This window comes from Scyliorhinus torazame, chromosome 12 (genome assembly GCF_047496885.1).
Source record: "Scyliorhinus torazame isolate Kashiwa2021f chromosome 12, sScyTor2.1, whole genome shotgun sequence".
Lineage (NCBI taxonomy): Eukaryota > Metazoa > Chordata > Chondrichthyes > Carcharhiniformes > Scyliorhinidae > Scyliorhinus > Scyliorhinus torazame.
The window spans coordinates 61,545,733-61,564,096 of record NC_092718.1 but is presented as its reverse complement, the minus strand read 5'-3'; the positions used below and the strand labels follow the sequence as shown (position 1 = coordinate 61,564,096).

The 18,364-nt window shown below is 47.3% G+C and overlaps 2 protein-coding genes across 5 annotated transcripts in view; both read left to right on the top strand.

The window, feature by feature from the left end:
- LOC140386430 (cell surface hyaluronidase CEMIP2-like) overlaps nucleotides 1-7,212 on the top strand; it is a 211,099-nt gene extending 203,887 nt beyond the window's left edge. For both annotated transcript variants that reach the window (XM_072468758.1, XM_072468757.1), the window contains exon 25: nucleotides 6,926-7,212. In XM_072468758.1, the coding sequence (XP_072324859.1) occupies nucleotides 6,926-7,122 (197 nt within the window). In that variant the 3' untranslated portion in view covers nucleotides 7,123-7,212. The remainder of the gene's footprint in view (nucleotides 1-6,925) is intronic.
- Nucleotides 1-18,364, top strand: part of cemip (cell migration inducing hyaluronidase 1) — a 319,445-nt gene that overhangs the window by 120,645 nt on the left and 180,436 nt on the right. For 2 of the 3 annotated variants that reach the window (XM_072468761.1, XM_072468759.1), the window contains exon 2: nucleotides 17,196-17,349. In XM_072468761.1, the coding sequence (XP_072324862.1) occupies nucleotides 17,280-17,349 (70 nt within the window). In that variant the 5' untranslated portion in view covers nucleotides 17,196-17,279. The remainder of the gene's footprint in view (nucleotides 1-17,195; nucleotides 17,350-18,364) is intronic. The other variant, XM_072468760.1, reaches the window with a different exon arrangement.

Sequence of the window (18,364 nt, the reverse complement as noted above, 5' to 3'; positions counted from 1 at the left end):
ATCAAAACTCTGTGGTACTGCCGCATCTAGTTGCGAAGGCTGGTGGATAAATAAACAATTAACCAGAGGAGGAGGCTCCACAAAGATCCACCCAATGATGGTGGAGCAAAAAAAAGAAGGCTGTAGCATTTATAACTAACTTTAGCCAGAAGCACTGAGTAGATGATTCAGCTCAGGTCTCCTCCAGAGTTCCTAATCTCCATGGATGCCAATCTTCAACCAATCCAATTTGCTCCATTGACGTCAAGAAAAGGCAGGAAGTATGGGACAAAAGATAGTGGCCCCTGACTTCCCAGCTGTAATGCTGAAGACTTGTGCTCCAGAAATAGCCAGGCCCCTAGCCAAGCTGTTCCAAGTGCAGCTACAAAGCTGGAGTCTAATTGATAATGTGGAAAATTGCATATGTAAGTCCTATCAACAAAAATCAGAACAAATCCAACCCAGTCAATTACAGGCCCATCAGTCTACTCTCAATCGTCAACAAAGTAATGGAAGATGTCATTACCATAAGACCATAAGACATAGGAGCGGAAGTAAGGCCATTGGGCCCATCGAGTCCACTCCGCCATTCAATCATGGCTGATTTCAACTCCATTTACCCGTTCTCTCTCCATAGCCCTTAATTCCTCGAGAAATCAAGAATTTATCAACTTCTGTCTTAAAGACGCTCAACGTCCTGGCCTCCACCACCCTCTGTGGCAATGAATTCCACAGACCCACCACTCTCTGGCTGAAGAAAGTTCTCCTCATCTCTGTTCTAAAGTGACTCCCTTTTATTCTAAGGCTGTGCCCCCGGGTCCTAGTCTCCCCTGCTAATGGAAACAACTTCCCTACATCCACCCTATCTAAGCCATTCATTATCTTGTAAGTTTCTATTAGATCTCCCCTCAACCTCCTAAACTCCAATGAGTATAATCCCAGGATCCTCAGACGTTCATCGTATGTTAGGCCTACCATTCCTGGGATCATCCGTGTGAATCTCCGCTGGACCCGCTCCAGTGCCAGTATGTCCTTCCTGAGGTGTGGGGCCCAAAATTGCTCACAGTATTCTAAATGGGGCCTAACTAATGCTTTATAAAGCTTCAGAAGTACATCCCTGCTTTTATATTCCAAGCCTCTTGAGATGAATGACAACATTGCATTTGCTTTCTTAATTACGGACTCAACCTGCAAGTTTACCTTTAGAGAATCCTGGACTAGGACTCCCAAGTCCCTTTGCACTTCAGCATTATGAATTTTGTCACCGTTTAGAAAATAGTCCATGCCTCTATTCTTATTTCCAAATTGCAAGACCTCGCACTTGCCCACGTTGAATTTCATCAGCCATTTCTTTGACCACTCTCCTAAACTGTCTAATTCCTTCTGCAGCCTCCCCACCTCCTCCATACTACCTGCCCCTCCACCTATCTTTGTATCATCGGCAAACTTAGCCAGAATGCCCCCAGTCCCGTCATCTCATCTAGATCGTTAATATATAAAGAGAACAGCTGTGGCCCCAACACTGAACCCTGCGGGACACCACTCGTCACCGGTTGCCATTCCGAAAAAGAACCTTTTATCCCAACTCTCTGCCTTCTGCCTGACAGCCAATCGTCAATCCATGTTAGTACCTTGCCTCGAATACCATGGGCCCTTATTTTACTCAGCAGTCTCCCGTGAGGCACCTTATCAAAGGCCTTTTGGAAGTCAAGATAGATAACATCCATTGGCTCTCCTTGGTCTAACCTATTTGTTATCTCTTCAAAGAACTCTAACAGGTTTGTCAGGCACGACCTCCCCTTACTAAATCCATGCTGGCTTGTCCCAATCCGACCCTGCACTTCCAAGAATTTAGAAATCTCATCCTTAACAATGGATTCTAGAATCTTGTCAACAACCGAGGTTAGGCTAATTGGCCTATAATTTTCCATCTTTTTCCTTGTTCCCTTCTTGAACAGGGGGGTTACAACAGCGATTTTCCAATCCTCTGGGACTTTCCCGGACTCAGTGACTTTTGAAAGATCATAACTAACGCCTCCACTATTTCTTCAGCTATCTCCTTTAGAACTCTAGGATGTAGTCCATCTGGGCCCGGAGATTTATCAATTTTTAGACCTCTTAGTTTCTCTAGCACTTTCTCCTTTGTGATGGCTACCATATTCAACTCTGCCCCCTGACTCTCCGGAATTGGTGGGATATTACTCATGTCTTCTACTGTGAAGACTGACGCAAAGTACTTATTTAGTTCCTCAGCTATTTCCTTGTCTCCCATCACAAAATTACCAGCGTCATTTTGGAGCGGCCCAATGTCAACTTTTGCCTCCCGTTTGTTTTTAATGTATTTAAAGAAACTTTTACTATCAATCCTAATGTTACTGGCTAGCCTACCTTCATATTTGATCCTCTCTTTCCTTATTTCTCTCTTTGTTATCCTCTGTTTGTTTTTGTAGCCTTCCCAATCTTCTGACTTCCCACTACTCTTTGCCACATTATAGGCTTTCTCTTTTGCTTTGAAGCATTCCCTAACTTCCTTTGTCAGCCATGGCTGCCTAATCCCCCCTCTGATAACCTTTCTTTTCTTTGGGCTGAACCTCTGCACTGTGTCCTCAATTACACCCAGAAACTCCTGCCATTGCTGTTCTACTGTCTTTCCCACTAGGCTCTGCTCCCAGTCGATTTTCGTCAGTTCCTCCCTCATGCCCCTGTAGTTACCTTTATTTAACTGTAACACCTTTACATCTGATTCTACCTTCTTTCTTTCAAATTGGAGATTGAATTCTACCATATTATGATCACTGCCTCCTAAGTGTTCCCTTACTTTAAGATCTTTAATCAAGTCTGGCTCATTACATAACACTTAAGTCCAGGATGGCCTGTCCCCTCGTGGGCTCCATCACAAGCTGTTCCAAAAAGCTCTCCTGTCATTGACGCTGCGATGAACGTACCTGAAATAACCTGCTCACTGACCCTGTTTGGGTTCCACTGGACTCACTCAGCTTCAGGCCTCATTGCAGCTAAAGTCCAACAATGGACAACAGAGGTGAATTCAGGAGGTGAGGTGAGAGTGACTGCCCTAGGCGTCAAGGCAGCATTTGATAGTGTGCCATCAACAGCTCTGACAAAATTGACATCATTGGGAATTGGGGTGGGAAAACTCTCCACTGATTGGAGCCATGCCGAGCTCAAAGAAAGATGGATGTGGTTTATGGAAGCTAATCAAATCAGTTCCACGACATGACTGCAGGAGTTCCTCAGGGTAGTGTCCTAGGCCCAACCATCTTCAGCTACTTCATTAATGACCTTCCCTTTTCTCAGATGGAGAAATTCACTGGTTGCACAAAGTTCAGTTCCAGTCACAACCTCTCAGAAATGAAGCAGTCCTCGCCTGCATGCAGAAAGACCTGGATAACATTCAGGCTTGAACAGGTAAATGGTCAGTAACATTCCCACCACACAAGTGTCAGGTGATGACCGTCTCCAACAAGAGAGAATCCAGCTATCTCTCCCTCATAATCAACGTCATTTCCATCGCTGAACCTTCCATCATTGATATCTTGGGGGTTACCATTGACCAGAAAGTGAATAGGACGAGCCAGATAAATACTGTGACTACACGAGCAAGGCAGAGGCTGGGAAACCTGCAGGAGGTAATTCACTTACTGATTCCCCAAAACTTATCCACCATCTACAAGTAAGAAACGTGATGGAATATTCTCCACTTGCCAGGATGAGAACTGCTCCAATAACACTCAAGAAGTTCAAAACCATCCAGGACAAAGCAGTCCACCTCATCCACCACCTTAAACATTCCTTCCTTCCATTGCAGATGCACAGTGGCAGCCATGTGTTCCATCCACAAGATGCACTGCAGCAGATCACCAAGGTTTCTATAACTGCACCTTGCAAACTACGATCTCCACCATCTAGAAGAACAAGGGCAGCAGGTGCATGGGAACGCCAGCACCTGCAAATTCCCCTCCAGGCCATACACCACTCTAACTTGGAAATATATTGGCCGTTCCTTTGCTGTCGCTGGGTCAAAATCCTGGAAATCCCTCCCTAATAGCACAGTGGATGTACCTACACCACATGGACTGCAGCGGTTCAAGAAGGCATCTCACCACCACCTTCTCAAGGGCAATTAGGCATGGGCGAAAAATGTAGACCTTGCAAGGATGCCCACATACCCTAAATGAATGGAAAAATACATAGCCCTCAGTGCTGAGAACTGTTATTAATCTGGAATACAAGCTCTCAATGCCGTGAACAACTATTTTCTATGAAGGAAGTCGCACCCTTTTTTTCTGTAAGGTTTTGAATTATGCAGCAGAAAGGAAGTACACAGATTTCAAACTATAATCACACAAACCCAGTGTTTGTGTCTGCAATTTTGGCAAGTTTCAGATCAGTCAACAAAATCTAGCATCTGTCAACAGATGAACATTCCGTCCCACGCATTAGTAGGATCTGATTATTTTGTGCATTTTATGGGCAATAAAACAAATGATTATTCTCACAAATTAAGTTAGTGAATTGCATATCATTAAAAACCTAGTCTATCTAAATTACAGATGCATGTATTATTTGCCAGATCTGAACTCATTATGGGTTATAAACACATTGGGGCTGATATCGTTCATCCCTGGATGTATATAGTCACCTGGGCCATAAATAATCCTCACACAGGGAGGACCATTCACTGATGAAGTGAATGTGCAGAAAATCAGGCAGACTGCACTCTGGGACTGCGATCCTCTAGGCGCTCATCCAGGCAGCACTCGGTTGTCTAATGGGATTATTCCAGTGTATTACCGGCATTATCAGACTAATACAATATTTGGTACTTGTTAAAATCACTTAATTGGCCTCTGGGATGAGGGGCGGGGTGGGGAGGGGATTGTCCGTCCTATGATGAGAGGCTGAGTAAATTGGGTTTATAAGACCATAAGACATAGGAGCAGAATTAGGCCACACGGCCCATCGGGTCTGCTCCGCTATTCAATCATGGCTGATATTTTTCTCATCCCCATTCTCCTGCCTTCTCCCCATAACCCCTGATCCCCTTATTAATCAAGAACCTCTGGGAGTTAAATGAATAATAATAATAATAATTGCTTATTGTCACAAGTAGGCTTCAATGAAGTTACCATGAAAAGCCCCTAGTTGCCACATTCTCCTGCCTTCTCTCCATAACCCCTGATCCCCTTATTAATCAAGAACCTCTGGGAGTTAAATGAATAATAATAATAATAATCGCTTATTGTCACAAGTAGGCTTCAATGAAGTTACTGTGAAAAGCCCCTAGTTGCCAGCATTCCGGTGCCTGTTCGGGGAGGCCAGTACGGGAATTGAACCCACGCTGCTGGCCTTGTTCTGCATTACAAGCCAGCTGTTTAGCCAACCTTGCTAAACCAGCTCCTAAATAAATGATGATCTCATTGAAACATTCATAATGCGAAAGGGGCTCAGCTCAGTAAGGTAATTTCTCAAAGGTTGTTTCTCCTGGGCTGGGGAATCTAGAATATTGGAGGGTGGGGGGCACCTTCTTGGGTAAGTAGCTGATCTTTTAGGACTGAGATGAAGAGAAATTACTCGACTCAAATCTTTGGAATTCTCTATCCTCGAGGTGGTGGATGCTCCATCGTTGAATATATTTAAGCCTGGGTTAGACAGATCTTTGGTCTCTCAGAGAATCAAGGGATATGGCGAGTGGACGGGAAAGTGGAACAGAAACACAAATCAGCTATGATTGTACTCAATAACGGAGCAGGCTCGATAGGCCGTCCTACCTCTATTTCTTTGTCCTTGATCCGAACGCAGATTTTGCTGTTTTAAAAGCTTTCTGCTGCCTATGATTTGCCTTTTTTTCAGGTTTTAATTGTTTTTTTATGCATCTGTTGGTGAAAAGGTTTAAGTGGCTGAAAGAATGGCTGGTACCCCAGAAGCAGATCTGGGATTGATTGATACCTGTTGCTGGTTCTGGGTTGGGGTGTGATAATCTGAAAGTATTTAAGAGGGCAGGTGGATGCTATGATGGGGAAATGGAAAGTTTATGATGAATGGTCAGATAAATGAGCTGAATGATCTGCCTCACCTTTATACTGCTTTGGTGGAAACACTGTTCATCTGATCCAATATGTACGTTGCTTCTCGTTAAACATTATATTGTTACCACTTGCCTGACTTGTGAGCATGTTATGCCACGGACATTTTTTATATATATATGGGCAGCACGATGGCACAGTGGGTAGCAGTGCTGCCTCACAGCGCCAGGGACCTGGTTTCAAATCCGGCCTTGTGTGACTGTCTGTGTGGAGTTTCCACAATCTCCCTGTGATGAACGGCTATTGTATTACTGTACCCTTATCATCATGTAAAGTGATGTCCCCTTTAAGACCGGGCTTGGAACCCTGGGGTACTCCGCCTCCGGCTCCACCCACCTGGGAGCCGTATATAAGGGGCCGCCTTGTGGGCAGCACCCAGTAAGCACCCGTCTCGGCACCAGGCTAGTTCTTAGCTTATTAAAGCCTTCTTACCGTTTACTCTCTAAGCGTTGTTATTGAAGGTACAACACTCCCCGTGTCTGCGTGGGCTTCCTCCGGGTGCTCCGGTTTCCATCCACAGTCCAAAGATGTGCAGGCTAGGTGTATTGGCCATGCTAAATTGTCCCTTAGTGTCCAAAGATGTGCAGGTTAGATGCGGTTATGGGCATAGGGTGAGCCTAGCTGGGTGCTCTTTCAGAGGGTTGGTGCTGATTCAATGGGCCAAATGGCCTCCTTCTGCACTGTAGGAATTCTATGTAAGTGTGTGCTTTCAATATTTCTGTGTACAGAAACCTTTTTGGACAAGCAAGATATGGAAATATTCCACAGATTCCATTGTGCAGCCTGCAAATAAATTCATGAAAGACGGCAATTAACAATGAATTGTTCATTTTTGATTTTAGGAAGTTTTGCTATGCTAGGATTCAAGGGTCGGCTGAAACCAGCATGGATTAAGATTCGAAGTCAAAGTGTTGGACAGCTAGCTGCCTCCTTGCAGCATTATGTCCCATTGAAACTGAGTGAATATGGATGCCCTGGAAAAGTCAAGGAAAACCGGAGAGATTTAAAGTTATTTCAAGACCTAACATCTTCAAACTAGACTATAAAGTGACCACAAGGAGGAGAGAGAATCTGTTGAATTGCTGCCACTTCTGTATCATTGCCATAAATAAATATACTATGTACAGGAGCAGTGAGCACATGGTCTTATTTTATGGTTAATGAACTCGATTTGATGGTATTTTGGAGTGTGGAGATGGGTGTGCATCATTTTGCTAATCCTGTGTTGTTCCTTGCATCTGCAGATCGAAAATAACTAAACATCTGTCGGAATTCTAGAGAACGAAGAGGTCCAATAAAATCAGATGAACCAACACAATCTGTCAAACCCTAACGGGTATTGCAGAGTGTTCAAGTGGCTGATAATCTTTGAGGGCAAACATGGCCGATATGTCTTTCAAAATGCAAACAGACTGCTGTGGTTTCTAAAGAATGTTCTGCTGTACTTTTTCAGATTATGTTGGAATAAGTCTCATCTTGTTCATGAGAATATTCGAAATTAAGGAAAACAGAACTTTTATATAGTTGCAAGTGGCACTAAAACAGTACCACAGTCCTCCGAGGATTAATAACGTTGAAATCATGCTGTCATTCATTGACTTCTGTTCTGTAATGAATGAGGTCCAAGTACAGCTGCTTTATTGTATAGACCGTATTAGGTCTGATTTAATTATGGTCTCTGTAGACATACATTCCCACTTCTTAAAATAGAGAAACTTAAAAACTAGTAGGTTTTAAAGAACTGGTCATAAATTATGATCATGACATATAAAGATTGGGTGTAGCTTACAGAACTGTAATGCAGAACCAACTTAACCTTAGTCCATGTAGCATTACACAAAGTGTTATCATGCGTGGGGGAATTTAATTCAAAGTTTTTCAATCACTTTCTCTGCAGCTGTTCTCAGATGTCGAAGGTTGGGGTGTACAAAAGTTAAAATTAAAAGGAGAAATAAAGAACTCTCCCTTACATTTGAACAAAAAAGCTACAGATCAATTTAAGTGTTGACTTAAACTGTTAACATCCTCAATATAAATCCATTACACACCAAATTTAATTACAAAAGAGAAACCTTGTTAATAATTTATGTGCAAACTAGACAAAGGCTCGCTCAGTTTTTACTGTCGCTCTTGACTGGATGTCCATTGATTCACTTTCAATTTCATGGCAAAAGTAGCATCATTTATCGATGGGCTGAATGGCCTCCTTCTGCACTGTAAATTCTATGTTTCTGTGATTTATAGCAGATGTTTAAGTAAGCAGACTGGTGATTTAGGCTCGGTAGGTATTTACCGCAGTTCAGGCTATGTAAGAACATGTCTTCCAAACTATCTAAATGACTCCCTCAGTGCATGTATCATATTTATTTTTGAATGTTTAGTCTTTTTTTTAAATTAAGCCTGTGAATATTGTTTTGTTAACATTGAATAACCTTTATTTTAGGTTTACGTAAGTGCCAAACTCCAAGCCTTGGTTGCCTGTTGTGAGTATTGGGATAGAGGGCATTGTTCAGGGGACCAGACGTCCTGGTTTTGCCTAGACAGTCCCGGTTTTTCATGAAATGTCCCAGTGTCCCCACAAATTCCTCGAAATAGTCCAAATGTCCCGGTTTTCACTTTTTCCCTTTATGTTAAATATAGGGTGCGATTTAACCAAAACGTTTCAAAGTGTGGTAGCGAGCAGGAACTGCCACGAACATCCCAATGCTCGGCACGTCAAGACCGTCACTGCTATAAAACGTTAATTGGTCCATTTAACGAGGCCCCACGGGCTTCTCGCTGCAAATCATGATCCTGCTGGCTGATTCGCTGGGACTGCGCTCGCCAGCTGCCTGTTAACAAGGGAGAGCAGCAGTTAAACCTGCACAGCCAACCCCACTCAGCCCGCAGACATGCCTCTGAGACAGCCAGCCCCACGATTCAGCGATGCCGACCTGGCCAGACTGTTGAACAGGTGGAGGCCAGACAAGATGCCCTATTCCCCCGAGGGTCAGGGAGGATCAGTCACAGGTTAGTCACTGCTGTCTGGGAGGAAGCGGCTGTCAGCTCAGGGAGCGTGTCCAGGAGGACCGGCATTCAGTGTCGCAAGAAGGTCAAAGACCTCCACCTGGCCACTTGGGCGAGTTTGCACCAGAATCCCCCCCCGGCCACATACCCCCCACCCATCCAGCCCATCTCTTCAAGTCCTCTCCCATAACTCCCAAGCCCACCCTCCTGCAAGCAACCACACATGTGGCTATTGATGCCCCCTCTGTGCGCCCGCAGGAGAAGTTGGCCATAACCAATGGGAAAGGGCACAATGGGTGGCAGGGTGCCGGACATCAGGGTCCTCAACCCCGAGGAGGAATGGGTCCTGGAGGTCGCGGGGTGGCCAAAGACAGAGCAGTGACCTACATAGAGGTTGGCGCGTGGGGCAGAGGTGAGGATCTACCCAGATGACCGACCAAAGTAAGTTGTTAATGCCACACAGACTGACCCATCTCTCCCACTGACCACATCTCCATTCTCCCGCCGGACCTGCAACCGGCCCTTCCTGGGGTCCGCCCCCCTCTCTGCCATCCAAGAGAACACCTCGGAGGAGAGCTCCGAGGATGCCACCATAATAGTCGCGGCACAGCTGTCATCCCCACCCTCCACCAGCGCAGAGACACACACCTCGGTGGGTGAAAGTAGTGGACAGGCTTCTGGGGCACATTCTGGTGAGCACTACACAGTTGCAGTTGCACATCAGGTGGAGGCAGGAGCCCCCCGGTGAGACAGCAGTGGGAGGTCTGCTGGATCCCAGGACCCAGCTGGGTCCCAGTTAGATGCTGAGCTTCTGGAACAGGTTTACCCGGAGCTGATATAACCGATAGGGTGTGGCTGTGTGATTCAGAGGGGCATGTTACCGCAGTTCAGCAGGCCCATAGCCGAATGGAGGAGTCCCAGAGGATATGGGCGCAGGGGATGGTGCCGGCAATGAGTGGCACCAGGGCCAACACTGGTAGGATGGCGACCGCAGTGGAGAGCCTGGTACACGATGCCAGCAGCATGAATGGAGGTGTACAAGGCATGATCAGTCGGTTATGGCCATTGCTGAGTGCCTCAACAGCATGTTGAGGGGAAGTGGTCCAGTACCATGTGGACCTTGATGAGGCACTGCGGAACATGTCCCAATCCCAGGCGGGCATTGCCGAGGCCCTCCAGAGCATTTCCCGGTCGCTGGGTGATGTGTCCCAGTCACAGGTGGGCATTGCTGGGGCGCTCCAGAGCATGTTCCAGTCACTGAGGGGCATCACCACGCTGCAGATAATGCAGGGGCATCCGGGGCTCGAACCAGCTGCCCCTCCATCCTGAGGTGAACCCCGGGGACTGTGAGCGTCGACCAAGACGGGGGCGCTGGGTGTCAACCTGGAACTATCCTACAGAGTTGCACTGGCAGCCACCAGCTCCCCTGAGTTCCACCCACCTGACAGCACCCGGTACAGTGTGGCATGGCAGGGTGCGGGGGGGAAGGGTGTGGGCAGGGGGCGGTCTGGGGGGGAGGGGTGAGTGAGGCAGAACGATCGGGAGAGTGGAGCAGTAGGGGACACTTTTGTAAACCATTAAGGTCTGTTGGCCTCGATCAGCATGACTCCTCTGACACTTTGTTGAACAATGCGGGAGGAGCACCAATCCCCTGCCTCATGGGGGTCCTGGGCTCCCCCGCTCCCTCCCTCCCTCCTCCCCCCCACCCCCCTCCACCCGCCCTGGCGTGAGCGAGCACCCAGCAGGCAGGAAGGGGTCAGACTATGGCATTGATGAGGAGCTGCAGCGCTCAGCTCTCTATGGGTTATCATCACCCCCTGTCCTCGACAGTGACCCGCTGACAGTGCTCGGCTGATGTAGGGCACTCCCAGATGGCGCGGTGAGTGCAAGGGGCCATGCATACCATCAACCAGCACCCACCCTGGAGTGATGTTACACAGACCCTGGGAGGGTGGAATGGGGTGGGGGGGGTGGTTGGCAGGGTGGTGAAGGGAGGAGGGGCACGGGAAGGGGGGGTGGGGAGAGGGGGAAATGATGGACAGGACCATGTCCTATGTGAAGCGGACGGGGATGAGGGCCTTCCGGGGTTATCGGACCCTTGCCACTCCTGCCTGTCCTTCATCCTCCGGCTAGTCCTGCGGGTCCTCACCGAGCTCGACCTCCAGCCCCTCCTAGTCCAGCTTGTCCTTCATCCTCCTCCTCCTTCGAGGTGGCCACATATTCCTCGTCCTCCACCTCCACCTCATCGCCCCGCTGCCGTGTCAGGTTGTGGAGCGCACAGCTGACCACCACAAAGCGGGCGACTCTCCGGGGTGCACTGCAGTGCACCACCAGACCAGTTGAGGCATTGGAACCGTATTTTGAAAACTCCGATGCACTGCTCAATGACAGACCAGGTGGTCGCATGGGCCTCATTGTATCTGGTCACCAGCCTTCGTACTGGCGTCATTAGCCAGGTCCTCAGCGATACCCCTTATCCCCAAGAGCCAACTGGTCAACCTAGGGCGGTCTTCGAAGAGGCTGGGGATGTCTGAATGCTCCAAGATGTAGCTGTCGTGCACACGCCCTGGGAAGCGTGTACATACGTGCATGATCGTCACGAGGTGGTCGCACACGAGCTGGATGTTCAGGAGTGGAACCCTTCCTGTTGATGTAGGGCACTCCAGATGGCCCGGTGAGTGCAAGGCAACATGCATACCATCTATTAGCCTCTGGGCCTGGGGCATCCCGGTGATGGCAGAGAATCCTGCTGCCCGGGCATCTTGTTGGGCTTGGTCCATGTCATAGTTTATCTAGTTTTTCTGCTCAGGCACTTGTGGGCTGTAGCTTATGAGATGCCGCACAAGTCCCTCCTCAGCCTTGGAATGCTCCTGAGGCATAGACATTCAGGGCTGAGTGATCTTGACAGCCACTGGGTGCGGGTGTCCTCCTCCTCCACCTGGTGCCAAGTCCACAAAGACATGGCACAGGTGCCGCACTGTCTCTTTGTTGAGGTGGAACCTCCTGCGGCACTTGCTGTCCCTCATCGTTTTGAAAAACCAGCGATGCCTGTACACCTTGGGCCATCGCCAGCCTCCCTCTCTGGGTCCCTCCCTGGTCTGATGGGCGGCTGGGTCCTCAGAGAGTGTGGCACAGCTCTGTAGATGGGCCGCTGCCTCAAGCCTCTGTCAATGCTGCTGCCGCCATCTCCTCCGGCATCTGGTTGCCTGGCTGCCATCCGCACCACGAGGGCAGTTTCCATGGGGTTCAAGATATCGTCCATCCCAAGTAACATCTGTAAGGAATTGGGGAGGGTGTGAGACTGACAACCAGCGGTGTCTTCCACCCTGGGACCCTCCAGTCAGACCATTGCTCTGCCACCCCTTCATCCGACACGCTCTGCCCACGTACCCCTGGCCGCAGCAGGGGTCGCTACTCACTGGAATCCAGACCCTGTACCCCAGACAACCGCACGTAATGTTACCTGGACTGGGCGCTGGTCCCTTTCCCAGTCCACTCACCCACCCTCGGGTTGTGGATATGTCCCCAGTGCTGGGGCCCAGACCCTGGATGTTCGGATTTTGGTCACTGCATTCTAGGTGTTTCCAGGCAGCGTGGTCCTATTGGGATGCTAAGCAATGACTCCCACATGCTTCATGGCACGCTTACCCATGGGAATCTACTTGGGATGTGTGAAGTGCTCACTTAACTACAATTGCCAATTGGCAATAGCGTACAGTCGCGTGGTCAGAGGCCTCCGCGGTCAGTGGGGGTTATGGGTGGTGGGTGGGGCAGGTGGGCAGGGGCTGTGGTTGCTCCAGGAATGGGACCACATGGTCCAGGGGGTGACATGCTGGACCCACAGGCACTGAGACACCCATATCAACCCCCCCACCCCCCCCAGCCTAGCCCAGCCATGGGCGGCCACTCCCACTGCTCCGCAACCCCGCAACAATGGCAACCCACCGTGAACGAGGCTGGCCCCCCGGTGTAGCAGCGGGGCAGCACACCCAGTGCCCACGGGCTCTTTGCCTGTGAGAGAAGATAGCTACTCACCTCCTCGGGTCCCCTCAGCCGCCTTTCTGCCAGCTTCACCTTGTTAAAAAGGTGTGCTAATCGGCGCCCATGTGACCACCTGCTGGGGAGGGCATTAGATCATGGGAGGCCGTTAAATGCGGGGTCCTCATGTTAATTGTATGGAGATTGGGCTTAAGTGGTGATTATTGGTTTCTCACACTGAGGCGAGATCCTGATTTTGCCAACGGGAGTGGGCCGGCTTGATCGCAAACAGATCAGCGCCCGGCGAAGTTCTCGATTCCAGCCTCTCCTGCGATTTAACGCCCTTGTCGCCTGGGGAGGAAAATCTGAGTGAAATGTCACCCTTCATCCTATAAACAGCCATCACATTGCACTGCATTGCATGCAGCAGACCTGTCCCCTCACCCCATCACCCCCATGATGTCTCCGAGGGAGATGGCACTATGGTTTTTAACACCGACAGCCCCATTGCTGATGAAGCCTTTTAAACAATCTACGGCATAGGACTGCCAAATCTGGCTGGACCTATTCCGACAGATGTCATCACATGGCTTCCCACAGTCAGCTGCCCCTCTCTCAGACTCCTGCCATTGGTCGCCCAAAATGTCAATCATCACAGAGTCCCACCTTCCAAAGGCTTTTCAATGGGTCCCAGTTTTGTCTTTTGGAAATCTGATCACCCTAGGCGATGAGGTCTCATGATCCAACTGATCATGGGATCACAGCTGGAAGCCCACATGGAATAACAACCTTTGAGTTTTGGAGACATCTTATTGTTTGAAAACAGGAGCTCCCTGCTGAAATCTTGGACTTGAAAACTCGAAAAAATTTAGTTTCCTCTGTCAAAAAAAAATTTGCATGGAATCCATTAAGCTCTGTAAACACATGTACACCATGTGACAGCAGTTGGAATGGGCAGATCAAGAGACTTCGGTCTAAAGGTTTTCTTTAATTACTTTACAATGGCCCAGTTTTTCAGGGCCAATGTGAGGGGATACCTAACAATGTTTGTATCTGTGGCATTTTATTTTGGCACGTTTTAAAATTCAAAATTTGTAACGGCATTTAACCTTGAGTGTGGGAAGAATGAAATAGTAGATGCTCTGGGAACCCAATCAACAGAGGAAATTCAGTAAATTGTCAAGGATAAAGTTCACCTGAATGGGTGCAGCTGAAGTGCAGTCTTCAGTCTGTTCGAAGTCAAGTGGGAATCTATTAATGCCAATTCATAGGTCAAGCAGCAGTCTTCTGGATTTTCTTGGAACTGGCTCTCAAGTTCATTATTTTTATACATTGATGTCAAGTTTAAATTTTTACAGACATTGCTGAAAGATCCAAAGTCAGCTGCTTTAATCTTGTGATATCCGCTGCCATGTGTATATCTCCAGTGCTTAATCAAAAATGTTTTGTAAAGTATTGTGGTAGTATGTATTGGGGGTCATGTGGGACTGGAAGCCCTAATGTCATTGGCTGACAGATCCCGGGTCCTGGTTGGCCATTGACCTCTAGCTCCGCCCTGAAGGCGGAGTATAAGAAGCCGGAGTCCTCCCCCGCAGGCCAGTCTACTATTGAGCTGCGGGGGAACAGACACGCTTAATAAAGCCTCATCGACTTCACTCTATTCGTCTCACGGAGTCTTTGTGCGCTACAAGTATATTATGCCGAGTTGTCTGAATTAGAATTCAAATTTCTAAGCAAAATGATTGATGCTTTCCAGTCTATTTACACAAACAATGTTTAAAATGTTCTTTGAGATAAACAGAATGTCTCCAATATTTTTGTGTTGATCTCCCTTCTCTGTCTATGTAACCTCCTCCAGCCTAATCCATCTGAACCTCCCCCTTCCTCTGGTCTGTTGTGCATCCTCCCTTCCCTTTGCTCCACAGATGGCAACCTTGTCTATAGCTACCTCGGCTCCATAACCTCCTTCTTCTCTACACTTCTCCCTCCCTCTGTAAGATTACTTAACTCTTAGACAAAGGTTTTGGTCACTCTTTTTATATTGATCTTTGGCTCTTATTAAATCCGTCTTTGTGATAATAAATGACATTGAAGATACTAGAATAGAGTTCCCACTTTAAGTGCACTCAGCGACCTGGGAACACACTGCACACAAAATTCTAACCGCTTTTACATATCGCCAAACGCTAAGTGAACTAATGCAATTGGACTGCATTTTAGAATATATTTTTTTATCTATGTTTTTCTTTTAAAAATATTCCTTGATGTACTTCAGAGAGTTTAATTGGGGAAATTTCATTCATTTGGCTGAAAATGGGTTTATCACATAAAACAAACATTTTCATCAGTGTCTGGTCCACACCTGTGAGCAGCACAATTTTAAATAACTGGAAATGATTTAAAGAACCCAAACAGAATGATTTGTTAGTTTTGCTGGTGTCCAGGAGTCAGTTTCTTGGTAATCAGAAAAATATTTCACCAAAAACTTTAAAATGATTTGTGTCCTTGGAACTTAAAAAGAACGCTTCATTTTGGAGCCATTTTGATAAATAAGTGGAAATGTGTAATTGGTGATAAATTTGACCTGGGGGATGTGGCCAGTTATGTGGGCAGGCAGGCTTTCAGCGTAATCATTTTAAATTAGCGCAGAAGACAGCAGAGATTCGAGTCAAGGTGAATGTAAGCTGCCCTCAAAAGTCTGTCGTCTTCTCCCCTGGTTTGGCTGATTTTGGACAAATTGCGGCAACAAAACTAGCCACAGTAACTCCACAACTACTATATTAATGGCGATATTAAAGCGTGCAAACTTTAGTTTCTTATGTTATTACAGGATTGTGTATAATAACATTAGTCTGGCATTTCAGGGGTGACCAAATGACCGTCCTCATGGGTCACATGAGGCTGTACCAAAGATTTATGGTCCTTCATTCCATATTATGGTTATTCTCCATACGTCTTGAGTTGCTGAAATTGATAGGTCTCGGTTTTTGGCGAAGAGACATCAGAGTTCAAAGCAGCCCTTTCCAAAGCTGTAAACCCACAATATAAAGAATGTAGGCAACTGGGCCTCAACTGGCTAGACTGGGAGCCAGAGCCCTTACATTCAGGCTGGCGAACTCTCCCATATTTTAAGAGATTGTCCTTTATTTTAACGGTTTATCCTGTGTCCCTCAGGGGTGCCTCTGGTGCCTTATTTCTACAGCTTGTGAGAGACTGGGCCTGGGAGTCACTTCTTAGCTTTACCTTGTTTTTTTTGAGAGCATCTGCACTCTGGTGCCGGCACCAAGGGGAGATAAGGTGACCAGAAATGCCCTCCCCCTCCCGTTCTTATGGTCAACACCCACCCCTACCACCTACTCCCTACCATAAAAGTGTCCCTTATTTTATTTCATAGTTGGTCACCTTGCATATATTGGACACGCTTCATTAGACTCTTCTATTACTTCTTTCAAACTAACTTGACACCCATTTCTGCCTTTACTTTGGTCCCTGTAATATTTTTGTGAGCTTTCCCCCTGGAGAGATGTTCTGTCTCGGCCTGGATGATTTGAGGATGAACTATTTGGGAGGTTAACATCTTAGTTAATTTGGTGCCCTCTGATTGTAATTGAGAAGGAAAAGATGAGCTTATTTGAAGGCATTAAACAAGTGTGCGATAATGACAACCTATTTCTTAATGGTGTTGGGAGCCAAGTAAGCCTGTTGTTTGAGGAAGGAGAGGGTGATTAACAGGGCCAGAAGCTGAAAGCCTGCTCTAGACAACTGGTGTGTACAATATCCAACATAACAGGCCTCATGGGCTAATGCTGTATCTAAAGTTTGGTATAATGTCCCAGTATTGAGGTAATGTGAAGTGTGATTGTCGGGTCCCTCATGCGTCTTCAAGTTGAAGCCTCCTGGTTTAATTGGAAAAGAAGATTTAACTTTATGTCTGTATTGTTACTCACAATGTGCATTGCTGTTGAACACACATTATGTGAAAAGGGGTCTGAGAATCATTTTCAATTGATGCCTCAGTATTTTTCCAAACTTATTAGAATTCCATGTATAACCTTACTCCATGCATTGCAACATTAAAAGCCAAATTTCTGATTTTGTAACTCATCATTTTCAATTGTTTTCATCCAGAAGTTTGGACGCGAATGATCGGCCAATAACAGAAAGTGGCTGTACTTCATAATCTGTGGAACCAGGAGAAGCACAAAGAAGGCGATGATGATGATGCACTTACTCTACAACATAGGGTGGCTCCTGGCCCTAAATCTACCTGCGTTATTTGCAGGTATGTGTAGAATTGGAATGATCAGTTAAGTGGTGCTGCTTCATTTGTGGCCAATGAAGATCTTATAAATTTGATTCAGAGCTTCCCACCACATCATGAAGACCCTATTGGCTGATCCATCAGTGCGGTACTGAGAGGGTTGCACTGTCAGAGCTGTCATCCTTCAGCTGAGACATTAAGCTGTTGGCCTAATTGTCCTCTGAGATGGAAGGGATTCTGATTGCCTAACAGCTCTCGCAGTCCCTGCAGTGCCAGAGTTTAGTAGTGGACACTACTGGGACTGCAAGCGGACCCAGGGATCAGAGAATTTACAGTGCAGAACAACAGTGCAGATGGAGAGAGGAAGGCCAGGGGAATTGGATGGGGAGGGATTGGAGAGCCGGGGGTGTGCGCGAAGGGAGTGTGGGACAAGTTTTGATGGCCAGGCAGGAAGCAACTAAAGGGGCGGAGTGAGATTTTTGGGAATGTGGGGGAGGTGCCCTGATGATAGGCAACCTCCCACCCGCCACACTCCATCTTCCTTTTACGCCTTTAACAAGTTGGATGAAAAAATGGCCTCCCCCCTTCTGCAGGCAGGTCCACAGCAACCGTATTTTGGGCGTGGACAGTATAATATTCTTGGCTTGTTAACAAGCCAATAGCCTGTGAATGATTTTTCAAAAATCATGCGCAAGCTGTTTATTTTGGTATCTGCCCACCCAAACAGTTTGGGGGGATGGGGTGTGGGGGGCGGGGGAAGACTGCGGCCTGTCCACCTGTCATATTTTATGTTACTCCCCCCCCCCCACCTGCTGATAACATGCCTGGCGGGGGACGGGGCCATGACATTCAGCCCAATGTTTAAGGTATGTGACCTTACATCGCTCTGATCAAAGGGCACAGATCCAAAATTGTTTTCTCTCTTCACAGATGCTGCCCGACCTGTTAAATATTTCCAGCATTTTCTGTTTTTATTTCCGATTTCCAGCGTCTGCAGCATTTTGCATTTGTGTTAAGAATGGGAGAAGATTTGATC